Source organism: Schistocerca cancellata, chromosome 5, assembly GCF_023864275.1.
Source record: "Schistocerca cancellata isolate TAMUIC-IGC-003103 chromosome 5, iqSchCanc2.1, whole genome shotgun sequence".
NCBI lineage: Eukaryota > Metazoa > Arthropoda > Insecta > Orthoptera > Acrididae > Schistocerca > Schistocerca cancellata.
Genome location: NC_064630.1, coordinates 119057354 through 119071537, shown reverse-complemented (window position 1 = coordinate 119071537; position 14184 = coordinate 119057354). Strand labels below are relative to the sequence as shown.

The 14184-nt window shown below is 38.7% G+C and overlaps 1 protein-coding gene across 1 annotated transcript in view; it reads left to right on the top strand.

Moving 5' to 3' along the window:
- LOC126188029 (3'-5' exoribonuclease 1-like) overlaps positions 1-14184 on the top strand; it is an 88307-nt gene that overhangs the window by 47562 nt on the left and 26561 nt on the right. Inside the window, exon 4 of the mRNA XM_049929451.1 lies at positions 2118-2201. Coding sequence (XP_049785408.1) covers positions 2118-2201 — 84 coding nt within the window. The remainder of the gene's footprint in view (positions 1-2117; positions 2202-14184) is intronic.

The window sequence follows — 14184 nt, the reverse complement described above, 5'->3', positions numbered from 1 at the left end:
ATGCTCTCTGCCTGTTCATAATAATTTCTATCAAACAGGAAGTATGTTGCGATGAACACAAACTCGAAGAGTGTCATTAGATTGGTCTTGAGTTTTCATGCACTGTGGTGTTGTTAGATGATGTTTCCAGACATAGGTCCTTATCCTTAATTAATTCCTCAAGATACCCTCTTTAACCTCTTGAAGTTTGTTGGTACAGTTCAGGTTGACCCTGTATAGTTGAGTAGTGACATGAATAATATGCTGCTTGTCTGGGATATATCTATATTTAAACTAACAAACTCCAATTCAAACTTTGAAAGTACCAATGAAAATCCATACAATTAAGTGGTAAAAAGAAGCTTACATACTGATTGCTGAGATGGTAACAGCTGGAACTGTAAATGAAAATATTAGGCAATCAATCTGTAATTCAAGAAATGGGTTCCTATGTTGGAAGCTAAAGCCAACGGATAAAAGAGAAGTAAACACTTTTAAATGGCCTGAAAATGTTTTGAAAGGTACCTCATCAAAGAATACATAAATAGTAGGCTGTTGACAACATGTTTGTCAAAACCAGGTAGTTCTTATAGAACAGAAGACAGAAGGGAGAAAGAAAAGTTGTAGCATTTATCTTAAAAATGAGACTAGATGAAAGACACTCATGTACAGAATAAGATGGAGTGGAACCAGATTCTGTTCCATACCATCCGAGGCTGCAAGGGCTGAATTTCTCCTCCATTTGTTTACTATATTCTCTTCCTTCTGCTCCCTTTCTGTCCCACATAAAGTTATCCTTGAATCTCAAAGCTTAAGGCGATCAGTGTTTCTGTTTCTCTTACTGCTGCTACTATTTATCTTTAAAGATAGTACATAGGTTGGAACTTAAATAGTGACAACACTGCTGTGGAGACACTATGCAATTGAATCTACTATTGTCGCTGATAGCACACGTTGTTGACATACCTACCTTACCTCCGAACAAATAGACTTGCCCGTCCCACGGCTCTGGCTTGCGGCCCAATCGACGGAAAAACAGTCACTTGTTAGTGAGTAGTTCGAAACAGGAACAACAGAGTTGGATCAAGATTGAATGTGCCAGAGGTTGTACAGTGCGACAGTGTCATCTACGTCTTTAAGAGGTGTGTGGATAATTGGCATTGCCTTACAGAACAGTGAGCTTGCTCACGAAACCGGATTAGCGAATACGACTGTGCTTCGCATCCTGAAGGAACGCCTGGGCATGCGAAAAATTGCATCACGACGGGTTCCGCATGACTTGACGGAAATGCAGAAATGGATGCGTTATGATGCTGCTCAGATGCACTTGGAGTGCTATGAGTACGAAGCAGAGGCTTTCTTATGCCATACTGTAACACTGGATGAGAAAAACTGAAATGCCAATCCAACAAATAGCGTCATTATGGGTCGCCGCGAAAGTCGAAAGTGCGTCAGAGCCCCAGTATGGTGAAAGTTATGGTGATTCTTGTGTATGACTGTGATGGTGTTATCCTTATGCATTACGTTCCTCCATGGCAGACTGTCAATGCACAGTATTACTGTTCATTTTTGGAGCATCAACTGTGACCAGCTTTGCGAAAGAAGCGGCGACACTGTCCGTGCAACACATCCATCATTTTGCACGACAATGCATGGGCGCATACAGCGCAAGCTGTGGCTGCTCTGTTCGGTCAGTGGGACTGGGAAGTATTGTACCATCCACCATACTCCCTGGAATTAAGTCCTTGTGAATTTGATTTGATTCTGAAGATGAAGGAAGCACTTCATGGCATTCGCTTCAGAACTGTTCCAGAGATTCGACAGGCATTAGACTGCTCCATTTGCACCATCAACAGAACAGGTTCTGCTGACAGTATACTATGCCTTCCACATCACTGGCAACAGGTTCTACACAATGCTGGTGACTACTTTGAAGGACAGTAACAGGTGCAAACGTGTAACTCTTTTGTATCGGTTGTGAATGAATAGTTGCCACTATTTAAGTTCCAACCCTTGTACTTACAAACTGTCACTGTGTTTAAAAGTTTGGTGTAATGTTATTGTGTGAACACTTAAAAGGTATGAATGTCTAGTAGCAATTTACATTGATCTATGATTTATTCTGCTTTGTTTTTTAGCTCTCTGGCATACCGTACCCAAGTTTTGGCAAAAAATGGATAAATATTAGAAAGACATTCAGCAATTTCTACAAAAGTAAAAGGGTATGTAACTGAAGCATTATAAATAAGAAATATATGTTATGAAGGCTCATAGCTCATAGGTATTTAAAAATAGTCATAGTTCACTGCCAAGAGCTGATAATAAATACTTTATTATTATAAGCAGTTTCAGTCTTTAAATGTCTTACAATGCTCGACGATTGTCTGAAGACTGAAACTGGTCATATTCAAAAAGTGTTTATAACCAGCTTTTGGCAGTGGTTTACGACATTTTTCAAATAAATGAGAAAGAAAAGAAGCCAACCCTTTTGGTTACTCTTTATTTAGATAAAGGTAAGAGAGAGAAAATTTATTATTTAGTATGAGCAATAGTAACATAATTGTCTTGTACCCAACTTACAAATATTATGACCCATGCTACTGATAAAAGTATGACTTCTGTAGTGGCCGTCATGAAATTAGACACCTCAAGGTCACACATGTTGCCTGCAGTCCAAAGGCACTAAACACTGTGATTTGCCCATCTCATAGCTTTGTTGACATATACACTGTTAACAGTGCAGAAGGTCAGCACCAGCTGAGTGTTTAGTGTTTCTGTGCGACAGCGTGTGTTGATGTGTGGTTTTAGTCCTCTGTGGAATAGTAGAGTGGTGTGTGTTTGCTACTGAGCGAAATGAAGGAGCAAGGGCGTATTCTAGTCAATGTGCAGAAAGTGCGAAAAGACATTCAAAAGGGAACTAAGATTGTCATTTCAAATATGCTTAAGATTTTTTACTGATGTGGTCAATAGTGAAGAAACCAGGAATAATATAAATTTTGCACATGTTCCTAAAATGATGACAAAACTTGTATTTTTAAATCGACTGTGTGCCATATTAACAGTGCAGTGACATTGGCAGAATCTCTAGATGTGGGCAGGTGATTTGATTCCCCAAGAAGGTGATATAAATCAAAACGGAAATTTACAGAATTTGATGATTTTGACAAAAAATTAGTGCATAGAACTATACACCCATACTGACAAAGGAGAGTATCTACAGCTAGATAAATACTCAGTGAAAAAATTAATTATGCCGGCTCAGAGACCTCCATTCTTTGTCTTCTATCCTCACTTGGGTTTTGGATCAGAAAGTGTAATGACAAACAAAAATTTGTAAAGAAAATCAGAGATATTGCAGCAGTAAGAACAAAGTTTTGTGTACATGTACATAGTGCATGCTGAGGACAAAATTCTTGTAGTATACTTCGATAAAACTTGGGTTCCACAAAACCATGCACACAAATTTGTTTTACTTGACTTCAGAGGAAATAATGGCCTGAAAATACATACAATTACTTTTCTGTAGCGTATATTGGTGATTTGGGTGATGGATGCAGTGACAAAGGAGCAGTAAGAGCTGCAATTTAAAAAACAAACAAAAGAGAGAGCGGCAGGGACTACTGTCTGGACATTCCTACAAGGTCCAGCAGAATGTATATTCATCAGTGACGACATTTTTTGTTACACAGGCAGAATAGTTTCACATCTTTTACAGTATTTTATTTTTTGTCTCAGAATACTTTTATGTTTTCATGATAAAATATGTATCACTTGCGTCAATAAGCTTTGAGAATGTTCATATGTTCTTTTTTTCAGTCTAAAAATGTTAGTGGCTCTGCTTTTTTTCCACAGGTTGAAGTAAAAAATTACTTCTCTTCAAAATTCCATGCAACATTGTCATTGTATTTATTTTGTAGTACATGTGAAGAATTTTCTTTTGGAAAGTACTACATCATATTCTAGACTAAAAATAAATATTTCTAATATTTCTTTCGGAATTGTTATTAACACATGAAATTATCACTAACTGGCAATGCTGTAAGACGGGGAGGTGACCTTGAGGTGCCCATTTTCGTGACTTCTGCCATAGTGTGTTCCCACAATTAATATATTATGAATATTGCCCTGAATTTCTTGTTATTGAACAACTGATATCCACAGAGGAAGATTCGGTTCTTTAAGGAGCTTTAATGACTGAGTGCATTATTGCTTATACTTAACTGGTAGATAAAATGACTGCTGGCACAAAAAATGTCTATGCATGATCTCTGTTTTAAATGGAGAAAGCTATGAATAATGAGAGAGGTTAATGCTACCAATGATGTATAGATTTTATTTACAGATATGCCAGGGCAGTTACTCAAGAAAACCAAGAGTAAATATGGAATCTCTCACATAGCTGTATTCAATAAGATACAGAAATGTTGACAGGGAATGTATTGTAATTTAGGAGTAGCTTGTTTCATCCATATTATCCTACAAATCCACAGAGAAGAACCATTCCACTTCAGTTTCCTTGACTGCTTGTGCTCACCTGAGTCTGTAGTGATTGTAAATGTGACTGCACATTGATTATCACATATCTAAAGTAACACATTACTGGGGTCTGAAACAAATGCATGGTAAGTGCTGCTGCATATTTTGTGAGACCTGCACATCTGATTGGAAACACTGAAAATTTGTAGCTTGAACTGAGAAATATGAGGGTTGGAACTTTAATAGTGGCAACTATTTATTTACAGCTCATACAAAATAGATATGTGTTTCAAAGTTTTACTGACCTTCAGAGTAGTCACCAGCATCGTGTATAACCCGTTGTCAGTGATGTGGAAGTCGTAGGATACTCTTAGCAGTGCCAGTTGTGTTGACGGTTCGAGCGGCACTGTCTATTGCCTGACAAATTTGTAGCAGTTTTGAAGCGAATGCCGTGAAGTGTTTCCTTTAGTTTAGAAGTCGAGTTGAACTCACGAGGGCTTAAATCAGGGGAGTGCAGGAGGTGGTATAGCACTTAACAGCCCCATCAATCAAACAAATCAGTAACAGCTTGCACTGTACGTGCTTGAGCTTTGTCCTGCAAAATGATAGTCATGTCCTGCAGAAAGTATTATCACTTCTGCCTCTAAGCTGGTCATAGATTGTGTTCCAAAAATGACTCACTGGTCAGATTAGAATTTTTATCTAATTACTTATCACATCTAGCAATGTTTATTAACTAGAAAAATGCTGAATTACACTGTGGTTCGAAGTCCATGTTAAACTATATTGTCTGTCTGCTGGCTAAAAAGCAAAAAAGTCAAATGGCTTCAGTCAGTAGTGACAGCTGTTGTGGTGTTGCCAAACTATTGTAATTAGCAGGCGACAATGTGTCGCATCATAAACAACAGCAGACATATTTTTACACATGGAGTTCGAGTTCACAGAAATGTTATGCTGACTGAAGATACTCCTTTTCTACAAAATGTGTTGCTGTTACTGCACAAATGAATTTTTTTAAATTAAAGGTACTTAAAAGGCATTTGCTAATACTAAAAATACCTATATTTTTACCTTTCCCATTTTGTTTCACTCGTTTCAGCATTGTCAAGTGTAACTGTTTCGTCTGATTCCACTTACATGTGGAAATGTTGTCACCATGCACATGTATTAGTAGTTGAAAATATGGATTTCAAATATCTTTAATGATTGTAAAGCAACTATGAGCACAGTGGTCAAATGAAATTAAAATCAAATCTAGTTTATGCAATAGGCAGAGGTAGAATTTACAAAACACTGAATATGTTACCAGTGACTTCTTTATTTTTAATTTTGTTGAAAATATCTACATTCAATCCCTAAACATTACATACAGATTTTCTCAAGACTATATGTTTCACCTGCACTATCATTAACACTTTTGTCCATCATGGAGTGTTCCAATTCACCACCACTTGAGTGAATTGTATCCGTGTTTATAATTATTTCATCAATGGAACTTCCACGATGCCATCGTTTGCCTGGTACTCAGTTTGTAATTGTGCCACCTCATTGTGGTACCCTCTCCAATCCTCTGCAGTGACTTTCTGAAGGCAGGTGCCAGCAAGCTTTTGTAAGGTTTCACCAGACACGTCCACAGTCACATTGTCTTCTTTTTGCCCAGTTATGATAAGATCACAGTTGTATGGCAGCAATTGACTTAGAGCCATTTCGTTGACAGCATACTTTTTCTCTGCTGGTTTGTGCAATTCAGTCAGGGCGAAGAGGGCTCCTTTTCTTATACTCTCATCACAGTTGATCTTCCTCTTCTGCAGCCACTCCATCATCATCACTTAATGTCACATCTTAATCGTCTTGTTGGGGTGCCTGTTGTGAAACGGTGCGTTTTCGACGACAGTCGCCAAATGTAGAAGAAGGTTTAGCAGAAGTAATCCCTAAAACCACTCCTCAAAGTTCATGGAGTTCATTTGGTGATGATAGACTCTTTGGATGGATTTATTCCAGATCTGTAGCTGGGCTTCACTGATAAACCTAGTTTTGGAAACTACACTTGCAGTTATTAGTTGCTTTGAGACACTTCATCATGCTATTTCTTTATATTGCCAGCATTTTCCAAATGTTGGGTTGCCGTCCAACCAACACTCGCCTAGGTAAAAAATTTCAGCTCCGCCTTCTCGAATCCCTTTCATTTCCACAAGGAATTGGGAATCCCAGTCCATAATGTCTTCACAGTATGTTATACTGTTATTTTCTTCTGAACTATTCTCCCTTTGAAACCTGTTGATTTTAATAGTTCCCACAGTGAGGTCGTACCCCATCTTCTATCAGTCTTTTGCTGTAGCACATGCAACAGTGTCTTAACACTTGGTACAACTTTCTGCACAGCATAAAATTCATACATGTTGTCTCATATCACATACTTACTGAAGTTGGCTATTTCACTCTGGACTTTACGAGCAACTCTCCCAAGAAAAGAAAAGAAAGATGTACTATAGAAACTTAGACAGCATTGTTCATTACATAAGATAAAAATAATCACATAATTCATATGTAATTTGACTTCTATACAAAGTGATTGGGCTCTAATTGAATGCATAAATTGTAGTTCTTATGGGCTAGAACTAAGACTGCTGAAGAAAAGAATTACTACCGAGTGAGGTAGCACAGTGATTAGCACACTGAACTCACATTCAGGAGGATGATGGTTCAGACCCACGTCTGGTGATCCTGATTCAGATTTTCCACACTTTCCCTAGATTGCTTCAGGCAAATGCCGGGATGGTTCCTTAGAAAGGGCATGGCCGATTTCCTTCCCCATCCTTCCCTCATCTGATGGGACCGATGACTTCACTGTTTAGTCCCTTCCCCCAAACCAACCAACCAGAAGAATTACTGAAACTGACCTCTTATTCATTCATGGAGATTCACCAGGATGAATATTTCTGAACTTCAGGATTTGCTTTAGGCTGGACATGTTTTTTCCGGTGTTAGTAGCAGCTCACTTTCTTGACTGAGCAAGCAGGTGTACCAATTTCTTCTGCTGTTTTTCTGTGTCACAGCATTAAACTGTGAGCTTGGCTGTGAGTCACTGCTCTGTTTTCATGAACGGAGCGGAAAGAGTTGAAGGTGTCACCATCAGTGATAGAGCAGACTCACTCATTTTGAAATGATAAATTGTATCACAGATTGCAAGTCACAATATGGTGGAATTAAGTAGGAAACAATATGGCTGCGATACTATCAGAGTTATAAGATTGATAGTGGCCAGAAATGAGTGAATATTATTCCAAAGACATACACATTCTTTTTACTTATATTGAAACAGCAAATGGCAACAGTCGAGGTGCCAAGGCTCTTAAGAAAGTGAACAGACAATATACCCCCTATAACTGTGTGGATAACTCAGGTCAAAGGTCATAGGAAGGCAGTGGTTTACGACATCCAGTGGAACCATCACCAGCCAAGTACTATGTAAGGTTCACATTATTTATGTGCATATAGAATTGCGAATACAAAGCAGTATGAAATCGGACAAACACATGAAATCAGCAGTAGAGTAGGCAAATTAAAGCTTGACATTTGTTTTGGATGATTTTTGGAAAGAGCAGTGCTTCTGTGAAGGAAGTAGCATACAATACGCCAGTGGGACATTTCCTAGAAAACAATCCCTATGTTTTGAGAGTTTATTGAACAAATTAAGGAACATGCTGCTAGATGATTACAGTTCATCGTAGCCCATATAAACGTGCAGTAGAGATTTCGTAGGAAACTTAATTGGGAACCTTTGGAAGAAGGGTGACATTGTTCTAAAGACATTTTGTTGGACCAGTTTAGAGCACTGGTATTTGATGAAGGCTTTCCAATAGTTCTGATACTTCCACCGTTCATCTCATGTAGAGGTAATGAAAATAAGACCAGAGGGATTATGGCATGCATGGAGGCACACAGACAATTAATTTTTACCTTGCTTATACCCGAATTGAATAAAAAAGGGAGTGGCTAATATTGATTTAAAGTACCCTTAACAATGCAGTGTGCAGAGGCTTGATGACTATAAAGGGTGTCCTGAAATTCACTTCCAAGCTCTTCTCTATGAGACATGTCATTGAATTCTAAAATAAAAATAGTCTTTTCCGAAAGTCACACGATCTGTGCTTATGAGAGAATATCCAATTAAAACAAATATGGTAGCAATGCAGGATGAGGAGCAAGATTTAAAATTATCTCATGACTCTCAAACACTTTTGAACTTTTATGTTACTGTCTGTTACACTATGGTAATAACATGTAAAGGTATGCCACAATGCAAAGTTCAATACTATTACAACAATAACATTACAGCTTGCTACAGTGAAAAATATTAATTTACAATGTACAACTTGCATGTAATTCACCATGACTGTTCACAATTATTTCTGTTGTTGGCATTGTATCCTTTAATGCTTAGTCATATACTTGTGAACATTTTGCCTCATATCAGCATAAGAGATAATCATGGCTGCATGAAGGAATGCTGTCAGCTTAAACATAGTGTATGGTTTGGTTTTGGTATACCTTAGTGCCACATGTGGCCTCATGGAGAGAAATCCATGGAATTCAAATATGGAAACTTTACTGGTCACTGAATGAGACCTTCACAATCACTCCCTTGATCTTGCTAATCTTTATTTAAATAAAATTGCACAGCAGATTCACAGTGTACTGCTGCCCATCCATTTGAATCCACATGCATTGAACTGCTTGCGGAGTGATGACTTCTAACAGAACTGAGAGAACATGTAAGATGAAAACAAAATGAATCCAATTTCCTTCAAAACAAATGTGGATCTTTTAGTAGATCATTCAAATTCCAACCTAAATTATAAATAGACAGTAGGATTTGAAATCTCCATTCACTTATGAAACAAGGATATTTTGATATCCAGTGATGTGTGTTGTGCATGTTTAAGATGTCTTCCCTGTTAAATGTAACTTCATCAGTCGGAAGAACGTCAATTAGAAAATATCACTGGTTAATCGTTGTTTCAATAGCTAGTTGCATAATTCAAGTCTGTTATGATGATCCTTTGCGTACAGATATTTGACGTGTGTTTAGTGATGTGAATAAAAAACCTCATATTGAAAACCCCCATGGGCAACTGTATATGGGGATAATACAGGATCTTAATATGTGGCCATGAGTATGTGTCTTGTTTTCCTGTGATTTGTATACCCCAGTGACTGCATGTGTTATTGAGCCTACCAGGAGCCAGCTGGTTACTTTTCTGAAGTTGTGGATTTAGTTGTGCAAGACTTTCTGCTATGTGTGTTTTCCCCCAAGTAAAACTGTGCATAGTGTCATGAAGCACCATTTATGATGATGACGGGACAGTTTCCAAAAATCGTATACTGCACTCTCGCTGATGATGTACTCCATGACGAAACAGTTCACAGATGAACGGCTGGAAGCCCGTGTCCAATGGACACCATATTTCGACAAGTGATGACATTTCCATCATGAAGTGCACTGGTGATCTGATTGCCTAGGAGATGGTGTAGCGCTTTTGCCCCTAACCTACCCTGCCTCTTCCCTCCAACCTCGTGCTCCATATGCAGTCCACACCTAGGCACTGGTGCACATCCAACATCATATCCTGCTAACATTTCAATCTGTCTCTGGTTTGCACCTAGGGATGTGTACTGTTGGCATCTCAGCTGTTGATTTGCCTGTCCCCTAAATCACTTTGTTGTGGGATATTTCCTTCCACGTCTTAATCTGACTGAGTGCAAGCTCTCAAGCCCCATTAAGGATGTAACCACTGTCACGGTTGATAAGCAGCTCTTTTACTCAAATCTCAATAGATTCTTTAATGGCATAGTCCCAGAAGTTAGACGTCTGTGTCAGAATCTTAGTATGGTTGTACTCCATTCCATGTGATTCTCAAAGACAATGTTCCGTGTCTGCCAGCTTGTCAGCTTGCTGGACTCTGGTGTGTTGCTGGTGTCCTCGACAACAATCTTTGACAATATGCACTGTCTGACTCCTGCATGTCATGCCACATTGACAGGGGTTCTGATAGACCATGGACTTTCACATTCCAAGGCTGTCATTGACCCTGCCAAGCAGTGCCTTTGTTTTAGCGCATGGGCAGAAGACCACATTCACTTGGTGTTTCCAGAGAACTCGTCCTATCTTTTCAGATAATGTGCAACAAAATGGAATAAACACAATGGCCACCTCATCATAAGATTGGTCTTCAATTTCCACCAGTTGTACAGTCAGTGTGGGATCTAGTGCTCATCGGATTGGCCTCTCTGTGGAGCCATTGTTCCAAAACACCATATTCAGGTGTTCACATTCTTGGTTGAGACTCTCACTGTTGTTGAGACTCTCACTGTTGTTGAGACTGACTTGTCGAACCCTATTATCTAATGTTTAGGATGTCCCATTTGTTTGTACCAAGTGGTGGCATTTGTGTGCTTGTAAGTATAGGTTGGTGAGTGTCTTCTTACAGTAGATGCTGTGACCCAGTGTCCCATCTGCTCTTTTTTTTACCAGGACATACAGAAAGGAGACACTCCAAATTTCAACTTCTTTGGAAAAATTGATATTCTGGTGTATGGAATTGAAATGACCGAGGAAATAATTCATGTTGCCATATGACGGTGTCATTGAGATACTGGAAAAGAAAGTTAGGTCTGATCCTAGAACTTCTTTGTTGAAATGTTTCACATGCATGTTGGAAATAACTGGTGAGAGTGGACTCCCCATGGTTACTCCTTCCATTTGCTCATAGTAACCACTCCAGAAAGAAAGTATATCAACATCAAGAAAGCCTAGAAAGGTTAGTAGTCTCTATGTCAAATTTCTGGCCAATAAGCTACAAGGATTCTTGTAAAGATATGCAGGTGAAAAGAGAGACAATGTTGAAGCACACAAGGATCTCAGAATCACTAAGCTTTAAACTTGTTAAGATGCCCAACAAAATTCATGGAGCTACGAATAAGAAATTGATGTCTTCTGACAGGGCTCGTCATATCTTTAGGGATTTGGTGAGTGAGTATGTCAGTGCATCATTGCTACTAAGAGTGGGGTGTAAAGATCCCCCCCTCCTCCTTCTCTCCCCCCCCCCCCCCCCCCTCAATCTTTCTGAATGTATTTGGTAGGACAACCTCAGACTATAGAAGTCTAGTGGCTATCAGATCTGCTGCCAATGTGACATGACATACTTGAGTCAGAGACTGTGTAATGCTGAAGATAGTTGCTGAGAACATCAACAACACATGAGACCACAGCACCTTAAAATGTCAGGCCAGGTAGAACATTGCTTATCAGAATTACAAGGACTGGAGTGTGACCATACAGAGTTTCTGTCACAGGCGTATAAGTTCTGGAACTGCATCAATTAAGTCCCTCTCTCAATTTGAGTAAAAGAACCGCTTATCAATAATAATGGTGGCTACCACACTTAGTCCAATTAATAAGAGGAAGGAGACATCCCACAACAAACTAACTTGTGCAGGTGGAGCAAGAGCTGAGACGCTGACAGCATGGGCCCTGAAGGCGATCCACGGACAGAGCAGGATGTCGGCAGGAGAAGGGGGAAGGAGATGAGAAGATACTAGGTGCACATCTGCACCTGGGTGCTGACTAAACACACACTAGCTCTTATGCAATGAGTTTGTTAGTACATCTGATGATGGCAATGTGGTCGCATGCCAAAATATTGTGCCCATTGGAAACTAACATCCGGGCATTTACCTGTGAATTGTTTCGTCATGAATTACACTGGGAGAAGTTGAAGAACCACATTGTTGTACTCTATGTTTTGCAGAATTAGTTAAAAGGAACTCAGGAATCTTATGACATTTTGACAAAAGTATCTTTGTTTTAAATTGCGGAGGCACATTGCATTTTCAAGAGCATGGACACAAATTTCAGGGTGCTATGTATGGATGCAAAAAATGTATGACAACATTCGTGCAACCTCCCAGATGGTAGTGAATACACTGGACTCATATTCAATTAGAGTTGGTTCCAAATCACTGTCCTGTTTTTTGATTTTGATTTTCTATTGTTTCCTTTATCAGTTGAGCAGATGTCAGACTGATCAGTAAATAAGGGCTTTTGGTATCTTCTCCTTGTCCAATCTGTGCTAGAGTGTGTATGTAATGACATCTTTGAAGGAATGTTAGGGTTACTATGATAGTTTTGTATAAGTAGTACAAATTTCTCTTTTACTGATAACGTACGTTCAGTTTCTCAAGATGGTTTTTGTGAAGTTGCGTAGACTAGTGCATCCTCATAAGTATCTTGGTAAAACTCTTATGATAATCCTCTGTGGAAAGTTTAGTGAAGAACACTTTATAAATGGACCTAGATGTTCCTGGGGATAGAGTGTGATATTGTGTGTTTGAACTGTAAGTTTACTGCAGAAGTATCTTGATTTGAAACTCCTGAAGAACTGTGAAGTTTTGATCACTCTGTCAGCAACTGCCTTGTTGTAGTGGGGAGGCTAGATTGCAAGTCCACCAGGTGTTGCTTTGAGTTGGTTTGGAAAGCATAGAAAGTCATATTCTAACATACAATATGTGGTTACTGTGCTACATTCCTTATATGTGATTGTAATTCTGTGTCTATTCTGGGTGAAAAAAGTTCTCATGATTATTTTTCCCTCACCACTTACTCTATTTACTTCTGTTGGTGACACTCATCAAGGGACATCAATGTGCTGGGTGCTAAACTAATCTCTGGGTGAAATTGATACAGGCACTTTTTGCTATCAATTGCAGTATTGAATATGTGTCAACCCCCATTCTGATACTTACTGTGCAGTATACATTGTTGTGAGTGAATGTGACAATTTAAAATTGTATACTTGACTTTGACTAAAATGCAGATCACGACATTTCATGCCAGTGTACTACCAATTACATTATCAGAAACTAGAAGCTCCACCTTGGCATGGTCTTCTTCTCATCCCTTTTTTGTGAATTGTGGTTTATTTGTCTCATAATGTGCATAATCTAAATCATGTGGTTCAGTTACAGGAGACACGTCAAATTGTGGTAAAATTTCACCACATACAGAAAATAGTTTATGTTAACAGACAGCGTCATAATAGTAACACAATTTTGTTATACATACACACAATAAAATCTGACACTTAATTACCCCTTGCTCAAATTACCATTTCGTCCTCTGTGAATTCTTCTGAGTATTAGCATTTCTCCCACAGAATCTGCTGTAGCCTTATTTTTAGCAATTTTTCTTGTACTCAGGTCAGTGGAATTTGCTATTATTTGCATTGCAAATGCAAAGCTGCTTAGTTTATTTGATAGGAAGTCAAAATGCGTATTCCAGCTGAAGTTCTTGCCCACATTTAGTCCCAGATATTTGACTGTGTCAACTTCTTTCATAGGTTGATTGTTTGGTTGTATTTTAAGTTCCACACATTTCAAATGTTTGGTTTTGAAATGTACCATATGGGTTTTTGCAATGTTCAGTTTCAACCCATTTAATTGGAACCAGTGTGCTTATGACAGAGCTCGGATTTTTTTTTTTAAATCTTCAGTTAAAACAGAAGTACTATTTGCAAGCAGAACTGATGGGGAATTTGCATTTATGGGTAAGTCATTTATGTAGAATAGGAAAAGGATTGGCCCCAAAATGGAGCCTTGAGGCACAACTTGTGATACTGTACTCCATTTAGAATAATAGTTCACAGCATCTGAGGTGTTAATTATCGTTTG